Source organism: Gigantopelta aegis, chromosome 13 (genome assembly GCF_016097555.1).
Source record: "Gigantopelta aegis isolate Gae_Host chromosome 13, Gae_host_genome, whole genome shotgun sequence".
Classification (NCBI taxonomy): Eukaryota; Metazoa; Mollusca; class Gastropoda; order Neomphalida; family Peltospiridae; genus Gigantopelta; species Gigantopelta aegis.
The window spans coordinates 25,710,709-25,737,848 of record NC_054711.1 but is presented as its reverse complement, the minus strand read 5'-3'; the positions used below and the strand labels follow the sequence as shown (position 1 = coordinate 25,737,848).

The 27,140-nt window shown below is 33.9% G+C and overlaps 1 protein-coding gene across 1 annotated transcript in view; it reads right to left on the bottom strand.

Moving 5' to 3' along the window:
* LOC121387240 overlaps window positions 1–27,140 on the bottom strand; it is a 159,672-nt gene that overhangs the window by 42,885 nt on the left and 89,647 nt on the right. The window contains exons 49-65 of the mRNA XM_041518265.1: window positions 24,772–25,338; window positions 23,796–23,813; window positions 20,818–21,390; window positions 15,255–15,275; window positions 14,582–14,614; window positions 13,140–13,706; window positions 11,991–12,020; window positions 10,963–11,529; window positions 9,784–9,813; window positions 8,694–9,260; window positions 7,514–7,543; window positions 6,391–6,957; window positions 5,213–5,242; window positions 4,099–4,665; window positions 2,973–3,002; window positions 2,045–2,611; window positions 955–984 (exon numbers count right to left, since the gene is read on the bottom strand). Coding sequence (XP_041374199.1) covers window positions 955–984; window positions 2,045–2,611; window positions 2,973–3,002; window positions 4,099–4,665; window positions 5,213–5,242; window positions 6,391–6,957; window positions 7,514–7,543; window positions 8,694–9,260; window positions 9,784–9,813; window positions 10,963–11,529; window positions 11,991–12,020; window positions 13,140–13,706; window positions 14,582–14,614; window positions 15,255–15,275; window positions 20,818–21,390; window positions 23,796–23,813; window positions 24,772–25,338 — 4,794 coding nt within the window. The remainder of the gene's footprint in view (window positions 1–954; window positions 985–2,044; window positions 2,612–2,972; window positions 3,003–4,098; window positions 4,666–5,212; window positions 5,243–6,390; window positions 6,958–7,513; window positions 7,544–8,693; window positions 9,261–9,783; window positions 9,814–10,962; window positions 11,530–11,990; window positions 12,021–13,139; window positions 13,707–14,581; window positions 14,615–15,254; window positions 15,276–20,817; window positions 21,391–23,795; window positions 23,814–24,771; window positions 25,339–27,140) is intronic.

The window sequence follows — 27,140 nt, the reverse complement described above, 5'->3', positions numbered from 1 at the left end:
ATACAATTAAGTTTTAAGCACACATTTGCTATTTGTATTGCTGACACGTGTTCCATGTAACAAGTTGCTACAGATTGAACATTGTGAATGAAATATGTAGTACACAATGGTAGTTCAAGCACGCCGTGCAGTACACATACTAATTTGGTCCATCTGCTCAGAACAGGTGTTAAAGGTTTAATCGTTAATGGATAGCTAGAAAAAAAGTTAGAGTGTTGGCTCAACAATGCCAGACTGAGCCGTCAACTCATTCACTTATGAAAGTGTAACATTTCATTCGAATCTCGACACAGAAATAAAAGAAATTGCTGTTAATAAGGCAGTATAACTTAGCATTATTTTGCTCTGCGGTAAAACTTCATAAAACTTCAAATCAGTAGAATATTATCAGCACGTCAGACTTGTCACACTTTTCAACAAATGTTTTAGCTACTATACGACCAAGGCTGGCAATGAATGGAAAATCGTATGGATAATCTGAGATACAGGTATGTAACTGAAATTATGGAGTTTCATCCCTCCATTTATGTAGGATACAAAACGCATCTACGTTCGATACAGATCGACCAAGGGATATGATTTTGTTGAAATTGTCTCAATAGAGGAGTCTGTGTTTTATTTTAACTTTTAGTGAAAGTTTTAATCATGTTAAGTATAGTGTTGATTTCAAAGCAAGTCTTTTCAATACAAAATACACAATTAAAATATTAATGCTGAATTTATAATTAATTAATAAGTTAATTAGCTTATTTAATATTGTGGATTAAAAAAACAAAAAAACCCCAAATAAACATCTTCAAAACTACATAAAAATATAAAAATTAATAATATTTGTCTCAGTAGCTATAAGAAATATAACAACAGGATATATTAATGCCACATTGAAACTATTTTATGTTTTTGGAAACTGCTACTCTTGCAAAAAATTAAATTAAATTGAAAATTTATAAGCACCTGGTATTCTTGGTTTTGGCGTTGGTTGTGCTGCAAACAAATAGGGACATTAACGGTGAATATGGCTTTCATACATTCTGCATTAATTGTAATAAATTATAATATATATATATATATATATATATATATATATATATATATATTATTATTATTATTATTATTATTATTATTACTATGCATCACAGATATATCACTTGATATTCATCATTTGAACTAAACTTTGGCTCATTTTTGGCACTGATATTGAGACAGACGTTATATAGTAATATTTACTGACATTAGCAACTGCATACCAGCCATACATAATTATTACAACACAACATATCTGTAATTTTAAAAATTTAACACATAACACACATATTTATTAAAAGGGGTTTTTTAAAAGACAGACCATCAAATTTTGAATTCAGTATTCTATTAAATGAGCTGATAGGAACATTTCCATTAACTAGTTCCAGTAAAAACAATTGTTCCAAAAAGTAATAAAAAAAACTAAAACAAAGAATAACAAGACACAGTAAACAGTGCATAAATAAGGAAAGTTCTAAGTAGGGGTTGGTGCACACAACGAATAAACAGGTACGGTAAATCGTGTATAAATAAAGATAATTATGTGTAAGAATGGGTGCAAAAATAACGGAAGACTGTTATGTGTTGATGGATAACCATCGAGATGGTAAAGTATTAGATGCATGCATTATAAAAGTACAAAGTGACACTTCTCTCTGTGTAGATCCATGAATGTAATCAAACATTCAGCTTTAGGAAATTGAAGTGTGATTTGCTTTGCAACATCCCAGTAAGTTTAAAACTATGGCAATGGTCTAGCTTGTATGTCGACCTTAACTGCAACATCAGTGATGTTTGCTCCACATGCAGACTGGTAATTGTGGGGTGTTGATGGACAAACAGGCTGTTTAGAGGATGGGCAGCAGGGGTGGGAATAAATTCAATCTAAAGGATAAAATTGTTCTAAGTAATACAGTGATTCTAAGGAATAAAGTCAATCAAACGCTGTGCACTGATGCAAGGTTGGGTACACATAAAGGTTTTGGTGAACATTCCATGCTAAACGCAAATCTCTGTATACCTCTAGTAAGCTGACGACCCAAACGCCTAGGTAACTGCTGCAGCTCTGGTTCGCTGTTAATCAGATACTGATACTGATTCAGAGGTTTAGAAGACACTTGATCCAATTCGCTGGTGTCTCTCAAATTCAGACCAACAGTGAATACTCCATAACCAGCATTTTTCAGTCGGTTAGCTGCGTTAATGGCATCAGCCGTTTTTAAGCTCTTTTCATTCCCAGTCATCATGACAACAAAGTTCTTGGCATTTGGTCTGTCTCCGTTACCCGGGGTGAACATGGACTTTCTGACATAATCAAAGGCAGCTCCAAGGTCTGGCCTCCCTCCTGGCTGGTTGTGCAAACGCGTATCAACGCCGTTCACGACGTCAGACTGAAAGTCGTACTCGTTGATATTGAATCCCAGGTTCTGAGATCTGGTGAACGTCATGGCACCAACGCGATAGTCCCCAGAGTCGATGTCCATTTGTGATGCATAGTTTTTAGTGAAATCAGTCATCCATTTAAATATTCTGTTATCAACAGTGCCGTCAAGCATAAAGACAATATCATACCCAGAATCCTTATAAACTGTAAACAGACCAGGTTATAGTAATTAATAAGCATTCTGTTAATCATATACAAATGAATGGTTTAGCGATGTGTGCAGAATTATTATTATTATTTATTATTATTATTATTATTAATTTGTTTATTTATTAATAGTTTTTGTCAACGTTTTTGTTTTGTTACAGGAGTACTGTCGCTTTTAGGCATCAAAACGTGTCATTATTTATGCACAAATATGAAATAGATTTACACAACAGACAACAATACCAATAAGTATCAATCTACTGGCTTCAATATTCTTGTATGCATTTTGAATTGCTTAAGACGAGATAATAACCTTTAATTCAAATGTTCAAAGTTAGTACAATTTAGAAAAAAGCACCTGGTGTTCTTGGTTTAGGCGTTGGCTGAGCTGAAAACAACGAAACACAAGACTATTGTTAATTCCAATAGTTAATGTATTAAATCCTCAATTTAAGTGCATTTGATGGAATATTGCACTACTAACGAAAATAGAGCAATGTGACACAAATCTTACTGCAATAGGCACAGTTTCCTCGTATAAAGGAAATCAAATTTCATATCATGAACATGATTTCTTGGTATTGAGCAATTAAAGCTAAGGGATACCTGGAATAAGTGAAGTAAAAATGACAAATTGTATTGTGTGTTTTACAATCAGAATACCAAAACGATTATTATATTCAATCTCATTCATAACGATCTACACAGTATGCATTATAATGATATATACCCTAGGTAAAAAAAAAAAAAAAAAATATATATATATATATAAATTATTGCCCTAGAAAAACAACAGATAATGTCAGGGTTGGGGCCCCGAATCTACAATATGCCATGTAGCAAGGAGAGAAAAGGAAGGAAGAAAATATATTTCTTTATGTTATATCATACAAATGTCTCCCTCTCTCTCTAATGCTAAACATATATTATTTAGAATAAGTAAACTGTTAGTTGGAAACATAAAACCGGGTGTATCATGGTACTTATATAATAATAAATAATGGCTAGTGTTATCATGCATGACATTCTTGAATTTAAAAGAAAAAGAAGGAACAAATGTAACATGTGGAAAGGATTGAAATGCACTCTGAAATGATGAACATAATGTTTATTAATGAAAACAAAATATGTCAATGTTTTAAAGAATTTAAACCTGCAGTGCACGGGAATAACAACTAAAGTATATGTTTTATAAGCATAACGAAGATGAGCATTAAATAATGTTTAAATCACAAGCAAATTAAAAACAAATTTAGTTTATTAAACCATATGAGATATATACTACAAGAACAATTCAAATGAAGGTGGACGAAAAGGAAGTGAAAAGCGGATACTCAGCAACATATTTGACGGAGAAATTGGGTATTAGTGATGCTGGTTTAAGAGAAGAAATATTGTTCTGAGCATGTGCAGTGGTGCAAGGTCTGGTAACACAAATAAGCTGTTTTGCAAATTTTTCCATGCTAAAACAACCAGCCAGATACCTTTAGTAAGCTGATGACCTAAACGCCTGGGTAACTGTTGCAGGTCTTGTTCACTATTAATCAGATACTGATACTGATTCAGAGGTTTAGAAGACACTTGATCCAGCTCGCTGGTGTCTCTCAAATTCAGGCCAACAGTGAAGATGCCATACCCAGCATTTTTCAGTCTGTTAGCTGCGTTAATGGCGTCAGCCGTGTTTAAGCTCTTTTCATTCCCAGTCATCATAACAACAAAGTTCTTGGCATTTGGTCTATCTCCATTGCCCGGGGTGAACATGGACTTTCTGACGTAATCAAAGGCAGCTCCAAGGTCTGGCCTCCCTCCTGGCTGGTTGTGCAAATCTGTATCTATGGCCTTCACAACGTCAGACTGGAAGTCGTACTCGTTGATGTTGAATCCCAGGTTCTGAGATCTCGTGTAAGTCATAGCACCAACGCGGTAGTCGCCAGAATCGATGTCCATTTGTGATGCATAGTTTTTAGTGAAATCAGTCATCCATTTAAATATTCTGTTATCAACAGTGCCATCAAGCATAAAGACAATATCATATCCGGAATCCTTATAGACTGTAAACAAACCAGGCACCAGTAATTAATGCACACTGTTCATATACAAATGAATGTTTTAACAATATATGCAAAAATTATTATTATTGTTGTTGTTGTTGTTATTGTTATTATTATTATTATTATTATTATTATTATTATTATTATTATTATTATTGGTAACATATTAATATATTTAGTTTCTACGTTTTGTTGCAGGTTGACTGCAATGAATGAATTATGAATTATTATTATTAATGTATTAATATATTTAGTTGAGGTTCTTTTCGGTTTTTACGTTTCGTTGCAGGAACACTATGCATATCAATAATTGAATTGTGTCATTATTCATTAACAAATATCAGATAGATCTATAAAATAGAACAACAATATCAGTCAGTATTCTACTGGCTGCACTATTCGTGTTTACATTTATTTTAAATAACTTAAGAAAAGCTAATCACTTTTTATTCAAATGTTCTCCTTATATAGATGTTTTAACAGTAATTAACAATATATTTCAACTGATATAAACATAAATGAAGTCAATATAATTTTTAAAAAGCACCTGGTGTTCTTGGTTTAGGCGTTGGCTGAGCTGAAAACAGCGAAACATAAGACTATTGTTAATATCGACAGATACTCATTAATGTAATCAATCATCAATTTAGTGATGAAAAACCCGTTTGAAATATTATACTAGTGATCGAAAAATAGGAATGTGACACACAACCAACAATAACAGAAATACTTTATTTAAACAAAGTAAACAAAATGACACACAATGAAGATGGTTTTAGGTGTTGAGAAATTAGAATTGTGGGGTACCCTGAATAACATCATGTTTTAAAAGGGAAAGAATTACAATGGAAATACCAAACCCATCATCATGTTCAATGGTTTAATAGCATATATCACTATCCAAATAGGCTGTACTATAATGATACTTCATAGGCAATACATATTTCTATATGTGCTATATTATAATTAAATATTCCAAGTGACATACTCATTTCTAGTTTTGAAAATTATAATGGACTAATCCAATGAACAAACTGAATTTGTAGTTATCTTCTATATTTTGATGACATATTACAAAAAGCATATACATTCCTCTCTCTATGCACGAGTACCAAACACTAAGAGAAGATTTCAAGTAATACCAGATGTAACTGTTACTAAAAACATAAAACTGGATATATAATTCTAAATATGTAAATACAACACATATAATAGTGATATCATGCATGCAATTCGTGAATTGAAAATGAAACGGAGTGAAACACCTAGCAAGAGTTATGCAATAATGAATACCAATGCCAAAGGGTGGAAGTACATCCTAAACGAATATGATGTTTATTAATAGAAATAAAATGTGTTAATGTTTAAACATGTTTATGCCTCCAGTGCATGGGAACAACTACAAATAAATGTAGTATGTTTTACAAGAACAAAAAAGAGCTGAAAATAAAATGTTTAATCACAAGTAAAAAATTAAAATCAGTTTAATGAACCATATGAGATAGACTACAAGCAAAATTGAACTGAAGTCGAATGAAAGGGGGATTAAAAGCTGGGTATTCAACAAAATATTTGATGGAGAAGTAGAACAGTAGTGCTGGTGGATTGGGGATTGGCATTGATATGAGTTATATTGTTCTGAGCATGTGCAATGGTGCAAGATCTGGTAATACAAATCAGCTGTTTTGCTGATTTTTCCATGCAAAAAGCAACCCAGCCAGATACCTCTAGTCAGCTGATGACCCAAACGCCTGGGTAACTGCTGCAGCTCTCGTTCACTATTAATCAGATACTGATACTGATTCAGAGGTTTAGAAGACACTTGATCCAATTCGCTGGTGTCTCTCAAATTCAGACCAACAGTGAATACTCCATAACCAGCATCTTTCAGTCGGTTAGCTGCCTTAATGGCATCAGCCGTGTTTAAGCTTTTTTCATTCCCAGTCATCATGACAACAAAGTTCTTGGCATTTGGTCTGTCTCCATTGCCCGGGGTAAACATGGACTTTCTGACATAATCAAAGGCAGCTCCAAGGTCTGGCCTCCCTCCTGGCTGGTTGTGCAAACGCGTACCTACGGCGTTCACAACGTCAGACTGAAAGTCATACTCGTTGATATTGAATCCCAGGTTCTGAGATCTGGTGAACGTCATGGCACCAACGCGATAGTCCCCAGAGTCGATGTCCATTTGTGATGCATAGTTTTTAGTGAAATCAGTCATCCATTTAAATATTCTGTTATCAGCAGTTCCATCAAGCATAAAGACAATATCATATCCGGAATCCTTATAGACTGTAAACAAACCAGGCACCAGTAATTAATGCACACTGTTCATATACAAATGAATGTTTTAACAATATATGCAAAAATTATTATTATTGTTGTTGTTGTTGTTGTTGTTATTATTATTATTATTATTATTATTATTATTATTATTATTATTATTATTATTATTATTGGTAACATATTAATATATTTAGTTTCTAAGTTTTGTTGCAGGTTGACTGCAATGAATGAATTATGAATTATTATTATTAATGTATTAATATATTTAGTTGAGGTTCTTTTCGGTTTTTACGTTTCGTTGCAGGAACACTATGCATATCAATAATTGAATTGTGTCATTATTCATTAACAAATATCAGATAGATCTATAAAATAGAACAACAATATCAGTCAGTATTCTACTGGCTGCACTATTCGTGTTTACATTTATTTTAAATAACTTAAGAAGAGCTAATCACTTTTTATTCAAATGTTCTCCTTATATAGATGTTTTAACAGTAATTAACAATATATTTCAACTGATATAAACATAAATGAAGTCAATATAATTTTTAACAAGCACCTGGTGTTCTTGGTTTAGGCGTTGGCTGAGCTGAAAACAGCGAAACATAAGACTATTGTTAATATCGACAGATACTCATTAATGTAATCAATCATCAATTTAGTGATGAAAAACCCGTTTGAAATATTATACTAGTGATCGAAAAATAGGAATGTGACACACAACCAACAATAACAGAAATACTTTATTTAAACAAAGTAAACCAAATGACACACAATGAAGGTGGTTTTAGGTGTTGAGAAATTAGAATTGTGGGGTACCCTGAATAACATCATGTTTTAAAAGGGAAAGAATTACAATGGGAATACCAAACCCATCATCATGTTCAATGGTTTAATAGCATATATCACTATCCAAATAGGCTGTACTATAATGATACTTCATAGGCAATACATATTTCTATATGTGCTATATCATAATTAAATATTCCAAGTGACATACTCATTTCTAGTTTTGAAAATTATAATGGACTAATCCAATGAACAAACTGAATTTGTAGTTATGTTCTATATTTTGATGACTTATTACAAAAAGCATATACATTCCTCTCTCTATGCACGAGTACCAAACACTAAGAGAAGATTTCAAGTAATACCAGATGTAACTGTTACTAAAAACATAAAACTGGATATATAATTCTAAATATGTAAATACAACACATATAATAGTGATATCATGCATGCAATTCGTGAATTGAAAATGAAAAGGAGTGAAACACCTAGCAAGAGTTATGCAATAATGAATACCAATGCCAAAGGGTGGAAATACATCCTGAAACGAATATGATGTTTATTAATAGAAATAAAATGTGTTAATGTTTAAACATGTTTATGCCTCCAGTGCATGGGAACAACTACAAATGAATGTAATATGTTTTACAAGAACAAAAAAGAGCTGAAAATAAAATGTTTAATCACAAGTAAAAAATTAAAATCAGTTTAATGAACCATATGAGATAGACTACAAGCAAAATTGAACTGAAGTCGAATGAAAGGGGGATTAAAAGCTGGGTATTCAACAAAATAGTTGATGGAGAAGTAGAACAGTAGTGCTGGTGGATTGGGGATTGGCACTGATATGAGTTATATTGTTCTGAGCATGTGCAAATGGTGCAAGATCTGGTAACACAAATCAGCTGTTTTGCTGATTTTTCCATGCAAAAAGCAACCCAGCCAGATACCTCTAGTCAGCTGATGACCCAAACGCCTGGGTAACTGCTGCAGCTCTCGTTCACTATTAATCAGATACTGATACTGATTCAGAGGTTTAGAAGACACTTGATCCAATTCGCTGGTGTCTCTCAAATTCAGACCAACAGTGAATACTCCATAACCAGCATCTTTCAGTCGGTTAGCTGCCTTAATGGCATCAGCCGTGTTTAAGCTCTTTTCATTCCCAGTCATCATGACAACAAAGTTCTTGGCATTTGGTCTGTCTCCATTGCCCGGGGTAAACATGGACTTTCTGACATAATCAAAGGCAGCTCCAAGGTCTGGCCTCCCTCCTGGCTGGTTGTGCAAACGCGTACCTACGGCGTTCACAACGTCAGACTGAAAGTCATACTCGTTGATATTGAATCCCAGGTTCTGAGATCTGGTGAACGTCATGGCACCAACGCGATAGTCCCCAGAGTCGATGTCCATTTGTGATGCATAGTTTTTAGTGAAATCAGTCATCCATTTAAATATTCTGTTATCAGCAGTTCCATCAAGCATAAAGACAATATCATATCCGGAATCCTTATAGACTGTAAACAAACCAGGCACCAGTAATTAATGCACACTGTTCATATACAAATGAATGTTTTAACAATATATGCAAAAATTATTATTATTGTTGTTGTTGTTGTTATTGTTATTATTATTATTATTATTATTATTGGTAACATATTAATATATTTAGTTTCTACGTTTTGTTGCAGGTTGACTGCAATGAATGAATTATGAATTATTATTATTAATGTATTAATATATTTAGTTGAGGTTCTTTTCGGTTTTTACGTTTCGTTGCAGGAACACTATGCATATCAATAATTGAATTGTGTCATTATTCATTAACAAATATCAGATAGATCTATAAAATAGAACAACAATATCGGTCAGTATTCTACTGGCTGCACTATTCGTGTTTACATTTATTTTAAATAACTTAAGAAGAGCTAATCACTTTTTATTCAAATGTTCTCCTTATATAGATGTTTTAACAGTAATTAACAATATATTTCAACTGATATAAACATAAATGAAGTCAATATAATTTTTAAAAAGCACCTGGTGTTCTTGGTTTAGGCGTTGGCTGAGCTGAAAACAGCGAAACATAAGACTATTGTTAATTTCAACAGATACTCATTAATGTAATCAATCATCAATTTAGTGATGAAAAACCCGTTTGAAATATTATACTAGTGATCGAAAAATAGGAATGTGACACACAACCAACAATAACAGAAATACTTTATTTAAACAAAGTAAACCAAATGACACACAATGAAGATGGTTTTAGGTGTTGAGAAATTAGAATTGTGGGCTACCCTGAATAACATCATGTTTTAACAGGGAAAGAATTACAATGGAAATACCAAACCCATCATCATGTTTAATGGTTTAATAGCATATATCACTATCCAAATAGGCTGTACTATAATGATACTTCATAGGCAATACATATTTCTATATGTGCTATATCATAATTAAATATTCCAAGTGACATACTCATTTCTAGTTTTGAAAATTATAATGGACTAATCCAATGAACAAACTGAATTTGTAGTTATGTTCTATATTTTGATGACATATTACAAAAAGCATATACATTCCTCTCTCTATGCACGAGTATCAAACACTAAGAGAAGATTTCAAGTAATACCAGATGTAACTGTTACTAAAAACATAAAACTGGATATATAATTCTAAATATGTAAATACAACACATATAATAGTGATATCATGCATGCAATTCGTGAATTGAAAATGAAAAGGAGTGAAACACCTAGGAAGAGTTATGCAATAATGAATACCAATGCCAAAGGGTGGAAGTACATCCTGAAACGAATATGATGTTTATTAATAGAAATAAAATGTGTTAATGTTTAAACATGTTTATGCCTCCAGTGCATGGGAACAACTACAAATGAATGTAATATGTTTTACAAGAACAAAAAAGAGCTGAAAATAAAATGTTTAATCACAAGTAAAAAATTAAAATCAGTTTAATGAACCATATGAGATAGACTACAAGCAAAATTGAACTGAAGTCGAATGAAAGGGGGATTAAAAGCTGGGTATTCAACAAAATAGTTGATGGAGAAGTAGAACAGTAGTGCTGGTGGATTGGGGATTGGCATTGATATGAGTTATATTGTTCTGAGCATGTGCAATGGTGCAAGATCTGGTAACACAAATCAGCTGTTTTGCTGATTTTTCCATGCAAAAAGCAACCCAGCCAGATACCTCTAGTCAGCTGATGACCCAAACGCCTGGGTAACTGCTGCAGCTCTCGTTCACTATTAATCAGATACTGATACTGATTCAGAGGTTTAGAAGACACTTGATCCAATTCGCTGGTGTCTCTCAAATTCAGACCAACAGTGAATACTCCATAACCAGCATCTTTCAGTCGGTTAGCTGCCTTAATGGCATCAGCCGTGTTTAAGCTCTTTTCATTCCCAGTCATCATGACAACAAAGTTCTTGGCATTTGGTCTGTCTCCATTGCCCGGGGTAAACATGGACTTTCTGACATAATCAAAGGCAGCTCCAAGGTCTGGCCTCCCTCCTGGCTGGTTGTGCAAACGCGTACCTACGGCGTTCACAACGTCAGACTGAAAGTCATACTCGTTGATATTGAATCCCAGGTTCTGAGATCTGGTGAACGTCATGGCACCAACGCGATAGTCCCCAGAGTCGATGTCCATTTGTGATGCATAGTTTTTAGTGAAATCAGTCATCCATTTAAATATTCTGTTATCAGCAGTTCCATCAAGCATAAAGACAATATCATATCCAGAATCCTTATACACTGTAAACAAAACAGGTATCAGTAATGCACACACAACATATATTGATCCGACATACAAGAGAAACATAAATTTGTGAATGTTCATAGTGCGTAATTAGTATAATATATATAGAAAGGTAACAACTTACAATGACATTATTATTATTATTATTATTATTATTATTATTATTTGAAAATAGAAATGATTAAATCTGTAAAACCAACCACGAATAGTATCAGTATTATAGTAAAATGTGTACACAGAGAGGAATCTTTATTAAATGTTTATGGTTTTTTTTCTATTTTTTATTAGTTACCAGAAAACAAAATAGTCTTAACTTAAAAAATGCTCCATTCTCTTCATTATTTTGCTACTAATTAAGTGGGAAGTCACGTTATTAAAACAAAGTAGTTACTAATTATGTTATTATTGTATCTTAAGCGACATAATCATAAATACAGTTAATGTAACAAATAAGCACCTGGTGTTTTTGGTTTAGGTGTTGGTTGAGCTGAAAGCAAGCAAAAACATGAAAATAAACTTAATTCGAATAAACCAAATGAACAAACTAAATTGAAAACAAACATCTTCTTTATATGTTATCTGTTAATATGCATGTTGAAAAGATAAACAAAATAGAGAACATTTTCATTTTCTTTTACAAAGGTAAATATATTTGTATTTAATATGTAAAAAAAACTATTACGAATGGGATATCAAAATAATGAACATTAGGATCTGGAGATGAAAGTCTATCTGTAAATTATATGGGTATATATCACACATTCAATATGATAGAACATATTGATTATCTATGAAGTACGAAGTTCGCGAACCATTTATCTGATTTTCTGACAGTTGTCAACGGCTAACTGTATTTAACAGCTAAAAAAATACCCAAAATAATATAGATAATGCTATATTCCACATAATATTTTTAGTTTTATCTGTACTTAATATTACCATGTAGTGTTATGTCCACAACCTAAAATGCAATAAATACGTTATGGAGTAAAAAGAAAATGTAATGACCATTCTTTCGAAAGTAACAATTTGAGTACATAATGATGCATATTGGAAAAGCAAGGTGTTGTCATACAAGCACGTAAAATATGAACAATAAAACAAATTATGCAAGACAGCAAAAGCATTTTGGCTGCAGTGTAAAGTGGAATCATTCTGAAATGGCAAAAATAAAATGTGTGTAAATGAGAACTAAACACGATCTAACAATAACGTATTCAGTGCTCAGTGGGGACATTGTCAAAGACAATGTCTTAAAGGCAAAAAATAGTGCTAAGTGTACGTGGATTTATTAAATCATCTAGGAGGGTAAAAACGAACTGAAAAAGAAGTGCAAATGAAATAGTACCAACTCAGTAAATTACAGTCTTCCACTGCCCGTATTTTCATCTAGCTACTTCCAGCAGGAGCATTTTATACAAGTATCACTATAAGATAATAATATTAGGACGGCATTCAAAAACGTATTTTGGAAGTGAGATGTGGTGGGGAACTTAAGATATTTTTTTCAAGTCAAATCATTCTGAGGTTGTGCATTGTTGAAAAACTGGTGACATAAGGGTGTTGTCTGCTGATATGTCCATGCTAAAATCAAATCTCTGGATACCTGCTCTAAGCTGGTAATCCACAATACCGGGCAATTCTGGTAGCTCTGATTCACTGGTAATCATATACTGATATTGATCGAGGGGTTGAGAAGACACTTCATCCAGTTCACTGGTATCTCTTACATTCATCCCAATAGTGAAGATACCATACCCAGCATCTTTCATTCGGTTAGCCGCGTTGATGGCTTCATTCGTATTTAAACTCTTTTCGTTCCCTGTCATCATGACAACAAAGTTCCTAGCATTTGGTCTGTCTCCGTTGCCCTGGGTGAACATGGACTTTCTAACGTAATCAAAGGCAGATCCAAGATCTGGCCTCCCTCCTGGCTGGTTGTTCAACCTCGAATTCACAGCGTTCACAACGTCAGACTGAAAGTTGTACTCGTTGATGTTGAATCCCAGGTTCTGAGATCTCGTGTAAGTCATAGCACCAACGCGGTAGTCGCCAGAATCGATGTCCATTTGTGATGCATAGTTTTTAGTGAAATCAGTCATCCATTTAAATATTCTGTTATCAACAGTGCCGTCAAGCATAAAGACAATATCATACCCAGAATCCTTATACACTGTAAACAAACAGTGTATAAACATTAGTGTTGCATTATTTTAGCAATATAATTGTTGACATTGGTTATAAATGATATAAAACTATGTTTTCTTGTTTGTTTTCTAACCCAGAATCGTGGATAAAAATCAATATTTTCATTAGTGGTTTTAAGTACTACTTTTAACCAGTAGTTGAATTAAATAAGTGTCGTTTATCTATAATATCGTAATAATAAATTTTACCTATCATACAGATAAATCCTACTAGTCTGAATTTACCACAAAATGTCTACCCTATATTAAACAGATAGCACGTGCTAAACAGATAGCACGTGCTATGTATACTAGTAAGCAGCTAATTAATTCCACATAAATTTAACACAGAAATGTTGCAAAAATATGTTATGTTATAGTATTACATTAATTATTAACTGGTATCTGTAGGATTTGAATTTAACGACGGCACTGATGACAATTGCCGTAGTGGCGATATCAATTCAGTAGGAGTACAGAAATTATACCAATAATAGTTTTTGACCACCAGATACATATTATTGCCTTTGGTTGAAGAGATCATTTTTGGTTTTTAATTTGGTGTGTATTTGTTACAGAAATTAGTTGTTAAAAATTGCTGTGGGCAGGTTCAAGATTATTATAGGTGAGCATTTTGTCTATGACAGAAACATTTCAAACTTGTCGTAGTGGTAACGAATTCGTATGTACGAGCCCTGTATCTGTATATTATGAACGTTAATACGTCTGATCAAAACTCTTTGAAATATATATTGTATCTATATATGTATCTAAGTTATATTACATATGGAAAATGTACAAAATTGTACAGTGTGTAAAAATAACGATGGGTAACTTGCGATAACTAAGATATAAAGAGCACCTGGAGTTCTTGGTGTTGTTAATTCTATGGAAGCTGAAACGAAAGTCATTCGAGTTTACATTGTTACTTCGGTGAAATCAGACAGGAATCGAACAAGAAATGCATCACAAATATTAATGATAAACAAACTGTTATTTGCACAATTTGTTTTCAATAACTGAAAAGAAGAGGAACAACTATTTATATAATTAAGTTTAGAGACAACAACATCATCACTGACAAAAATAAAAACAACATTAGTAGCAGGCATTTCCTTAAGTATGATACACTATTTTCTACAATATAAGGTCGCTAAATTACATGAGATAAACCTACATGACCACAAACTGTAAATATTGTAAAACTCATCTACTTTAAATAATACAACACAATACGGTGTACTCAAGCCACAGTCCTGTAAAAATGAACTTTAAATGTCATATGTTAGGCATATCATCATTATCCAGGTGACCTGAAAGCAAATTTCACAATGAAAAGAAAAATGATAATACATGTGAAGTGTTTTTGGTCAATCTGACCTTGCTAATTATAATTAACAAAACAACAAACATATACATTCATGTTCACAATTCGTACACATATATCCATCCACTCACCATACATAAATTATTCTCAAAAGCTTTACATTTACTTATAAATATATTAATATAGCTTACATTTCTACATTACTTACGTGTTGGTTTCGGTGTTCGCCCTATAAAGGAAAGTGAAGAAACAAATTATATAAAAAGCATTTGCTTAATATCATACATCTAATAAAAATAGATGAAAACAATTAATTTTGTCACCTTTTTCAAAATGTCAACAGTAAAATTTTGGAACCTATGATGGTGATGATGATATAATTTTAATCACATGCTAATAAAAACATCACATATTTGGCACCATATCATAAGCTACTCTCAGTGTTTTAGTTCATACCTTGTGTATCATATATAATATACTGCCGATATGGAACCAAGTATTTCTAAAATCTTAATTTTATTATGTTTAATTTCTTGAGTCATTTTTTATTTTTGCACCAGCAATTTATCTTTTAACCTATATTTTAAAGGCTCAAATTATCTAGGCTTTCTACATACGTACATAAAACTTAGAAAAGGTGTAATACATCAAATGTATACTAATATTTGCTATGTGGAATAGTACATATACCATGATTTGGTGGGAACATAAATAAAACACACCAAACCTCATATATACAAAATATGACTTTAAAAGCACTTCGCCCTCAAAAAGAAGGTGTTTTCGCAGAACAATTACGATACAATGCATTAATTTACTCACCAATAATATACCATAACAAAATAAAATTTTAGAAGCGTTTAACAGAAGGCACAACACATATGGCAATTATTAATCTGCCATTATTATATTCAATTTCAAAAAAACGTTACAGATTCGTGAGGATATGCAACAGTGATTGGATGTCAAATGGCTATCTACAGAGGAGAGTAATTCTTTACCACAATATATGATACCAACTTGTTCTACAGAAAAAAACTGTCATTTATAGCACTCGCCAGTAAAGGTGCCAAAACCTTTCTGCAGCTTCCACATGTGCAGGAAATAATATTTCTAGCTGATCTGAATGACAAAACCGTTATCCGTGATCAAGACCACACCTCTGCACAATACAGAGACAAATGGGCATTTGGCAAATAGTGGTTGGTTTGGTGAATCTGTATTCAGTGCCTTGTCTATAGGAGGACAGCCACTCGCTAGAAATTGAAAGTATTTTATAGAAATATTGCTGAAATTATTTTAAAGGCGAAGTACCATTAAAGTATTTTTGGTGTACTACTATTATAATGTGAACAGTAAATTAAATATTACATAACCACAATGTTATGACATTATACACAAAATGCAAATTATTAACAGAAAATCAATTTGTTTGTATTAATAAAGATGTTACAAAATATGTTTCAACTGTATGCATGTTATGAAGCATGGACAGTAAAACAAATATGTAGATGTTAGGAGAAATGATACATGGACCATATTGTTAAAAATGTCAATACTGAAAAAACCCCACCAAAATGTATTTTGTCAGCTTGCAGCTGTTATGAGAGAAAATATATGAATCATATCAATATGTATTTGTTATGATTGAAAATACACACAACATGTCCATTTATAGTTGTTAGGATAGAAAATATATCGACATGCCAGTTTGAAGCCGATAGGATAATTTTTTAAAAATAAATCAGCCATGTCCATTAACAACTGATAACATGGAAAATACAAAAATGCACCAAGTATATCCAGTTGTTGCTGTTAAGTTAGAATATATATCAACTGTCTTCATTTGTAGCTGCTAATCAAGGAGATAAGTCAAACACACGTGTTTGCAAAAGATGAAAGAAATGTCAAGTGGACCATGGCCATTATAAGATTGTGGAACAGAAAATACATAATCCACATATTTTTTATGTTAAAATACATTATAACATGTTATAACAGAAAATATATAACCCACATACATTTTTTAAATATTAGAACAAAACATATATAAGCCACATAAATTTGATTGTTAAAATACATTACAAGATGTTAGAATAAAAAAATACCAGTCCTTAATCTAGAACTGAAAAAGTAGAAGTGACTTCCCTTCCCAGAAGAAAGGGATGAGGTTTGATACAAATAGATGAAGTGAACATTTTGCGGTACAGTTTGTAATGTTTTGCCATATTCTGCATTCATTTGGGAAAATTCTTAATTATACACTTGGTTCTAATCACAATATTTCGATACAAAATACTATTACTTTCAGCAATAAAATTTGAAGTAAACAGTTGTATTTTTCATTAAAAACATTTTAGTATTAAGAAGTTGTCAATATGTTAAAATGAAACTAATAAAAAAATTTTTTTTTTTTTTTTTGCATTACTGAAATGAATGTTACTGAGAATTAAGAACGCTTGACTGGTCACTGCAAATAGCATGACATGCGTTGGTGAACAATTTGGCGTCAAATTAAAAATACAGACTGACAAGGTTCTAAGTCAGCTATGACACAAAATATGTCAGACCGGCGTCGTGGTTAGGCCATCGGTCAACAGGCTGGTAGGTACTGGGTTCGGATCCCAGTCAAGGCATTGGATTTTTTATACCGATTCCAAACCCTGAGTGAGTGCTCCGCATGGCTCAATAGGTAGGTGTAAACCACTTGCTCCGACCAGTGATCCATAACTGGTTCAACAAAGGCCATGGTTTGTGCTATCCTGCCTGTGGGAAGCGCAAATAAAAGATCCCTTGCTGCCTGTCATAAAAGAGTAGCTTATATGGCGACAGCGGGTTTCCTCTCAAAATCTGTGTGGTCCTTAACCATATGTCTGACGCCATATAGCCGTAAATAAAATGTGTTGAGTGCGTCGTTAAATAAAACATTTCTTTCTTTTTTTCATTTGGGAAAATTCTGTATTATACACTTGGTTCTAATCACAATATTTTGATACAAAATACTATTACTTTCAGAAATAAAATTTAAACAAAACAGTTGTATTTTTCATTAAAAACATTTTGTTATTAAGAAGTTGTCAATATGTTAAAATGAAACTAATCATTGGTTGGGTGTTTTTTTTTTTGCATTACTGAAATGAATGTTACTGAGAATTCAGAACGCTTGACTGGTCACTGCAAATAGCATGACATGCGTTGGTGAACAATTTGCGTCAAATTAAAAAATACGGACTGACAAGGTTCCAAGTCAGCTATGCCACTAAATATGTCGGGGTCTTGACGTCTGTTACTAGATTCTGTTTTTGAAATCGTATTAGGTCTAAACTATCATATTACGGTAACTTCTACTTCTCCCTACTCGTAATAACTGGGCGACTTGGGCTGACTTTCGGTGAACAAACCTTTAATTTCGCCAGCTAGATTAGGGTCCGATATACGTACGTCGCATTACGTTTTGTGTTAAAATACATTACGCAGTTTTATATAGATGTTATAGGAAATTTGACGTCTAAAACGTACAGCTGCAGATGTAAAAATATATTAGATGAATATTACATACCTTTGCAGATTTTAAATACATTAGACAGATTTTACATATCTTCCAATTTTAGACATTAGACATACTGGTGAATATACTACAATGCATACAGTTTTAAATGTAAAAATACACATATTCAAAATTGTAAAGGTATTAGACATTCAGATACATGTGTTAAAATAATAAATATCTGGTATATAACAGTTATAAATGTAAAACGATTATGCACAGATGCACCTATTAAACACATACATAAATATCATATATTTGCAGATGTTATACGGAATTGTACACAGACCTTTTGCAACTGTATATGTAAAAAAAAAAGAGTCCTTTATACAGTTGTAGCTGTAGATGCTAAGACATTAGACATTCATTATACACAAATGCACAGTTTAAATTAATAAGACATACATTTTTACAGTTAAGGATTTTCTGTTATTTCTGTTACGTTCGTTGGAGTATGAACCAAACAAAAAATCATCCACAAACTGTGTGAATCGCTGAATCTTTTCACACAAATGTTTGCTGATGAATAGCTTTTGTTTCTACAACGATAAACATAAAAAGAAATAACGGATAATCCTTATAATTAAATCTGATCATACTTACTACTACTAAAGTTAAACGTTCAAATTATATATATATATATATATATATTTTTTTTTCTTTCTTAAAATATAAAACTCTATACGATAATGTACCAATACAAATGTGAAATAAAGAGACAAGAACAAAGCTGTGTTGCTACAGCTGGGTGAATGGAATGACATTAAATTGTAATGACTGTAAAACAAATTTAGTTATTTACAGATGTTATAAGAAATTAGAAATGTTTAATACCAATGCAGATTTGTATAAAGAATACAAAGAAGAAAAACTCCCCAAAACAACACCAAACAACATTAGTCATGAAATACATATAATACTCTAGCGTTAGATGGCATTGAAATTAAATTGTAGATTGTTCCTGACACAGAGGCAACATATAGAGTAGCTAAGCAAAAGCAAAAAAAAAACCCCTAAAATCCCACACAGAAAAGCACCATTTAAAAAAAAAAAAAAAAAAAAAAAAAAAAAAAAGCCACACAAGTTACTGATACTTCCCTCCCGTGGTAAAATACTGTCCTTTTGTTGCATACTGGATAGCAGTTATAACAGTTCTAGGTATTAGACATTATACGTCAGTTACTGCGTATGTTCAGACATTCAATGTGAAATGTATACAGTAACTGATTTATAAAAAAACATTAGACATGACTATTTTTGAAGATGTACATAACCACACATACATATTACACATGCATGCATACATACATACATACATACATGCATACATACATGCATGCCTTAATAGCTCAGAGCGCAGCGTGGCTAGTCTTGTAATTTGCAGGCGATTCGGTGCCACAGGTTCGAGTCCCAGCAACGGCATAGGACAATTTGTGAAGCCAGAAAGGATCTTATCATCCCTTGTGCCAGTGCGTTAATATCTATGTATGTAACAGTCAACCTCGACATACATACATTATATAGATATTCATACATCAATACATATATACATATATATAGATAGATAGACATATAATATAGAGATATAGATAGTTAGATAGATATATAGATAGATAAATAGATAATATATAAATAGACAGACAACTACATAGACAGATAGATAGAGAGATAGATAGATAGATAGATAGATAGATAGATAGATAGATAGATATACACACATAACATCAGTTATATACAGTTGCTGGTATTATGGCATCCTCTATATTAGACATAAGTTTTATACAGTTGATTATGTCCAAAACACAGTCATAAATGTTTTAAGATACAAGGCATCAGTTATAAGATATTAGACATCCATTGTATACAGTTGCAGACATTATGACATTAGATATTAAATATATAGTCACGGATGTTTTAAGATATTAGACATAAGTTATAAGATATTAGACATCAGTTAAATACAGTGACAGATGTTATGACATTAGACATCAAATACACAGTTACAGATGTTTTAAGATATTAGACATAAGTTATGAGATATTAGACATCAGTTATATAGAGATGCAGATGTTATGACAATAGACATCAAATATACAATCACAGATGTTTTAAAGTGTTAGAGATCGATGATATCTGTTGCAGATGTTAGCAGATATTCATACGAATCAGACTCAGACTATGAAGAGATGCTACACGAACTGAGCAGCTCATGTAAGTGTTCTACCTGGACAAGCTGCTCCAAATATCTTTTCATCGAGGCCGACAAGTTCGTCGAAATCATTCACAATAAACGTATTAGGGTCCTTCGGTCGCGATGACAACTGATCAAGCTCTCGTGTGTCAGTCAGACCTATTCCAATAGCGTAGATGTGGATGCCCTCAGCTCGTGCTCTCTCTGCCTCGGGTACGGTGCTTCTAGCATTGATGTTTGACACGCCGTCAGTGACGACGATACAGACATTCTTGACTCTTCTGCGATCGCCATTTTGTTTCGTGAACATCTCCGTCCTCATGGTCTTGAGGCCGCCGGCAGTGTTTGTGCTGCCATACTGGTAAGGGATTTCATCTACCGCCCTCATGTAGGCTCTACGGCTTTTGTGTTGATTCAGGTGGAACATTACCGACACCCGTGTACTGTATATGACCACGCCCACCCTGACCGCGCCACTGTCCAGATCTACATTCTTTAATAGGTCCTTGACGAAGTTCTTCATTTTGATAAAGTTTACGTCAGTGACACTGGTCGAGGAGTCGAGTATGATGACCAGGTCCACCTTGTCCAACGAACATTCTGATGCTACACAAATACAGATTATACATGATGCACACAAAAGGTTTGTTACTAAGATATTCATAGCCAGCAGTGATGTCAATAAGAACACAAATAGCCAATAACAATGAAATTATTAAGTGGCAGAATGTTCTACCACTGAGATGATATGCAATGATTTCCCACATTTCAATGTTGATATTACTTCTTTCAGTACCTGATATGTGCAATCAGAATACGAAAACCATTTATCGTCTGCTATATGCACCACATTGCAATAAGAATACCAGAAATATTCATCATCTGTTACATAATTCAGATCTCAAAGATCACTTTATCTTACATGATATGTGCAATAATAATTCCAAAAATATTTAATGTCTGCTATATTTTCTAGAATTCAGTGTCATAATACTTTATTAAGTACCCAATATTTGAAATCTGAATACCAAACATACTTATCGCCTGTAGGAATGTCATGAAAGAATCAGTTGATGGCAAAGCCAAAGAGAAAAAAAGTGAATTCATCACTTTATTTTAAACGTTAACATTATACACCCAGATAATATCAGCCAGGAACAAGTTTTCAAAAGCAATTAACACTAAACTGAGTTATCAACATCCATAAAATAAATTGTTTTATATATGGAAAACATTAGCTCTTTGAAACTCGATGCCTGGCAACGATTAATTAAATATGCAATGGTTAATCAAATGTATGCCTGCGCACATGATTATAGGAGTTTGAAAACTGGGCTTATGGGAGTTCCAATATATAAATGTTATTTTAATAGACATATTTCAATAATGGAACTCATCCACACCTAAGCCGAATCTGCTTTGGTCATAGCAAAGTCGAGAGAGATACAAACTATTCCTTAACAATTAGCAGCCAGTGTTATATTGGGGGCGGATGTTACTCAGTGATAGACAGCTCCATTGAGGTACGATAGGTCGCATGGTTTGATTGGTTCCCATCCCAACCAGTGCGCCATGACTGGTATATCAAATGCCATGTTTTGTAATGTCCTTGCTATGGAACTGTGGATATAAAATATGTTTTGCTGCCTCGTGGGTAGGTGTAACCTATACGAAAGTAGTGGTTTACTTTCTCGACAATGTGTTGAACTAACCATGGTATAGCATGTGCTAAGGTGTCATTAAACAAACATGCCTTGCCTTTTCGTTCCTTGGTTATGTTATGTGCATATTCCCACAGATACAGTAGCAAATGCAATGACATTTAATATACCAGTCCTGATGTGATGGTTGGAACAAACTAAATCCAACCGGTTCTATCCATGGTGACTGGTGATAATGGATCAAATGACCCATCGCATCCCCTTCCAATGTTCTACCACTGAATTAAGTGTTTAATATTATCTGCAATAAGGTTTGAACGTCAAACGTTTTATAAACATGAGCTATATACATATATAGAAGAACACATTTCCAGATTAATTTACCAATTAACAATTGATTGATTTTAACAGTGATATACATTCTCCAGATTTCAATGTTCATATTACCTAAATGATTATACGATATTTGCAATTAGAATACCCATGAACAATATTGTTTTAAAATTAAATTATCCACAAATAAACACAAATATCCACTTTTCTAACATCTACCTGGTACAAATACATGATTTCTGTTTTATATATGAGTGAAAAAATTAAATATAGTGTACACCCCTTCGAGTTTGGTCTAAAATAATATTAAATATAATATCAAAATCGAGGCGGCCATACTGATGACGTCATGCGACCATGTTTCCCCACAGGTATTCTGGGTAGTTTTGACCCAGGAGTTAGTCAGGACCCATACTTTCATAAAAATCCAACCTTCACTGAAGGGATTCGAACCACAGACTCTCAGTACGAGAGTCCAGTGCTCTACAAACTGAGCTAATAGGGAAATTCCCACTAGCTACTGCCAGTAGGAGCACTTTATATCAACACTACTACAGTACGATAGTTGCCACTTTGGTTATTTTTAGATCACTTTTGGGTCATCTCCTGCATGCCTTATATATGTCACGTGTTGTGTTGATAACAAAATGTGTACTGTTTGTTGAGAAATAAATGCCCTAACTATAAATGTACAATTATTCTTAATTCTAGTATAGCTAAGGAATTTCAACATATACAGATATTGTGAACAAATTAATTCCCTGTACGCAAACCTATAAAAGCAAAATTGTGTATTGCTGGGGGTTTTCGGTTATAAAAAAGAACAGAAAAATAACGATATGAAACAATGGTACCCAAACCTTTTGCCAATAAATGTTTTATGAACAAAGATTTTGTTGTCAAATGTTTCACCAATACAAAAACACAAATCTTGTAAACGTGTATTGAGTATACATATGTTGACGGACCCTGGATTTCATTGTTCAAACATTATTTATAATTGCTACATTTACTTACGTGGTTCAAAGGTGGCCACTGAAATACAACAATGATTAAATCATTTAAAATGTATATCCACACACATGTGCCAGAGAGAGAGAGAGAGAGAGAGAGAGAGAGAGAGAGAGAGAGAGAGAGAGAGAGAGAGAGAGAGAGAGAGAGAGAGAGAGAGAGATAGATAAGAGAGAGAGAGAGAGAGAGAGAGAGAGAGAGAGAGAGAGAGAGGAGAGAGAGAGAGGAGGGAGAGGGAGAGAGGGAGAGAGGGAGGAGAGAGAGAGGAGAGAGAGAGAGAGAGAGAGAGAGAGAGAGAGAGAGAGAGAGAGAGAGAGAGAGAGAGAGAGAGAGGGAGAGGGAGAGAGAGAGAGAGAGAGAGAGAGAGAGAGAGAGAGAGAGAGAGAGAGAGAGAGAGAGAGAGAGAGAGAGAGAGAGAGAGAGAGAGAGAGAGAGAGAGAGAGAGAGAGAGAGAGAGAGAGAGAGAGAGAGAGAGAGAGAGAGAGAGAGGGAGGGAGAGAGAGAGAGAGAGAGAGAGAGAGAGAGAGAGAGAGAGAGAGAGAGAGAGGGGGGGGGGGGGGCATTAAATAATACCACTAGTGTAATAACGTGATTTCCTTATTCAACTCCACCTATTTGACACTAGCTAAAACAATGTTAATAGCAAAAAGTACACACAAGTATAAGTACAAATTTAGAGTATTTCATGAAATATCACATCGAAACCAGTTAAATATCAATGAGGTTAGTCTGTGTTATTAACTGCAATGTATATGAGCAGTTATAATATACGCTACTCTGCAAGCATATCAACGTATATGTTATTTTATGTTAATGAAGCTTAAGCAAAGCAAATAAATAGATATAAAGTTATTAAAATATTGAGTTGTATTCCGAGGGCTGGGAATAATCCGACAAAACTGACAGTGCCAGCTATGTATTATAAACATGGGTCCAGATTTCCAGGATGCATTACACTGCATAGGGTCCAAGAACGCATTACCTGGGCAAATTGACGAGAATATCTTCTCGTCTAAGTTCTCCAGTTCACTGAAGTCGTTGACGGTGAAGCTGTTGGCCGATGATGGAGGGGAGGCAATTCCATCGAGCTCTCTAGTGTCTGTGAGTCCTATACCGATAGCGTATATATGAATGCCTTCATCGTGAGCAGCCTGGGCATCGGGGACAGTCCGTCTGGAGTTGATGTTGGACACTCCGTCAGTGATGACGATACAGACGTTGGGGACGTCAGGTCTGTCACCGTTGACGCTGAGGAACATCTCATCTCTCATGGTCCTGATTGCGTCGGCGGTGTTCGTGCTGCCGAAGTCATAGGGGATGCTGTCAATGGCCGCCTCCACCTCTGCCTTCGTTCGGAAGTCTTTCAGGTGGAATCGCACTTTCACGCTGGTGCTGTACGTCACGACGCCTACGCGGACGTCGCCGTTGTCGATGTTGGAGATGCGTAGTAGGTCTTTGGTGAACTGGAGCATCTTGACAAAGTTCGCCTGGGTGACGCTCGTCGAAGAATCGAGTATTATGACTAGATCAACTTTGTCCAGACCACACTCTTCAAGAAATCAAACATTCGCATTCACTCACCATTTAGTTCACATGATATCGGAACCGTCAGAGAGAATATGCATTTCATCTTATGGCATCATAAATAAGAATAGTAGTTAATACCGATAAATAATGAGTATTATTTGGAATGCCACAAGGCTGTGCCCACAGTAAAACGTCTGAACCCTCATAGCGTAACAAGGTTGATAATACTTGATACCTAGAACGACATCACTTTTGATTTGAGGCATTCTCAACACTCTTTCTAATGATATGCCAATTTTACATACTCAAATTGCTAATGACGTCAAATCCACATAATGTGTATGGTGTTGCCATGGCGTTAGTCTTAGCCTCTATTAGAGTCTTGAGTCTAGACTCTAAAAGTTTTATAAGCACCAGGCCAGAGTTTCAGATGTGACAGAATAACAGCAAAGAGGGTTTTTTTTATGATTTTCCAACGTAGGCAGGGCAACACACAAACATTGTTTTTCATATACCATTCGTGGGGATTGTGAAGGAATGTGTGATTAATCCTATCACCCACTCAGTCTTAGGTAACTCTTCTGTAATGCATAGTGTGTAAATCTTAGGACTGTGAGGTAGAGTGTGGTGGGTTTGGGAGGTGGCTCAATTATTATTTTTTAAATAGTAAATTAATTTATTCAATATTTACCAGACCAAATACATTGCAAATTGTGCCTCTCTAGCTTTCTAACCAATTCCTGATATAATGAAGAGGCTACACAAATAATTGGGAGTTAATTCTTCCATAGAATATGCTCTGGAGGCGGGTGATCGCCGTTGCTTAATAGACTAGGCTTTGTGCTTGGAGGCAGTATCCTGAGATTTCAACCCTTGTAAGACTTCAATTTGTTCCCCTCAAAAAATAAACACACATGTTGCTTTTTTCCTATTTTTAAAACACTATTTTACAGTAACATATTTTAAATATAAAACATTTTATGGGTAAATACACTTGGAAATACTTTTAAAATAATTATTTCAAATTTCTTTTGGCCATTGGAGGAAATAATAAATTCGTACATACGAAATTATTTTAGACAAAAATCGATGCTGAGATACTAGAAATCATTAGTCCAGAAATAGACTGGTTATAGATATTCATATTCGCAACAAGAAAATGGTCAAAATAGTTTATGTGCCAAAAACGTTTTGGCTACAAACTGATAGTCCTTTAACGTTATATGAATGTGATATCATAGAAATCTGTGACACCAGACAAATTGACTGTCAGTTCTTGGCCTCCTCAACACGCAATTGTAAATGTTCTCAGAAGTATTCAGTAACTGTCTGAAATTGGTTTTCTAGGATTTTAAAAGAGGTTGAGTATTTAGAGAATACTCCACTCGCTACTCGGCAATACCGTCCATCTTGCACACGTGAAAGGATGTTGTACTCCATCAGACAGCATCAGTTCATGAGTGCAAAATAAACGGTATTTTGCCGAGTAGAGAGTTTGATATTCTATTTATTACCCATTATGAATCTTTATCATGTTATAAAAGATTTTCAAACGATACTGTAGTTGAAAACAAGTTGAGAACAAGAGGCAGTCATACCTGTCACGTACTTATCGCTGATGACGTAAGTTAGTTTTTGAAATGACTGCCACCATGGAAACTATTCTTGCACCTAATTAATCGCTGCATGCAATAACATGATCAGCTATAACAAACAGTTCGGAAGAACAGATTATGATGTCTAAACGTATCTAGGGGAAGAACTGTTTTTATTCTTTCCCTAGGGATAGATAATTTTTCTTACCCCACTTCTCTGTGCCCATAT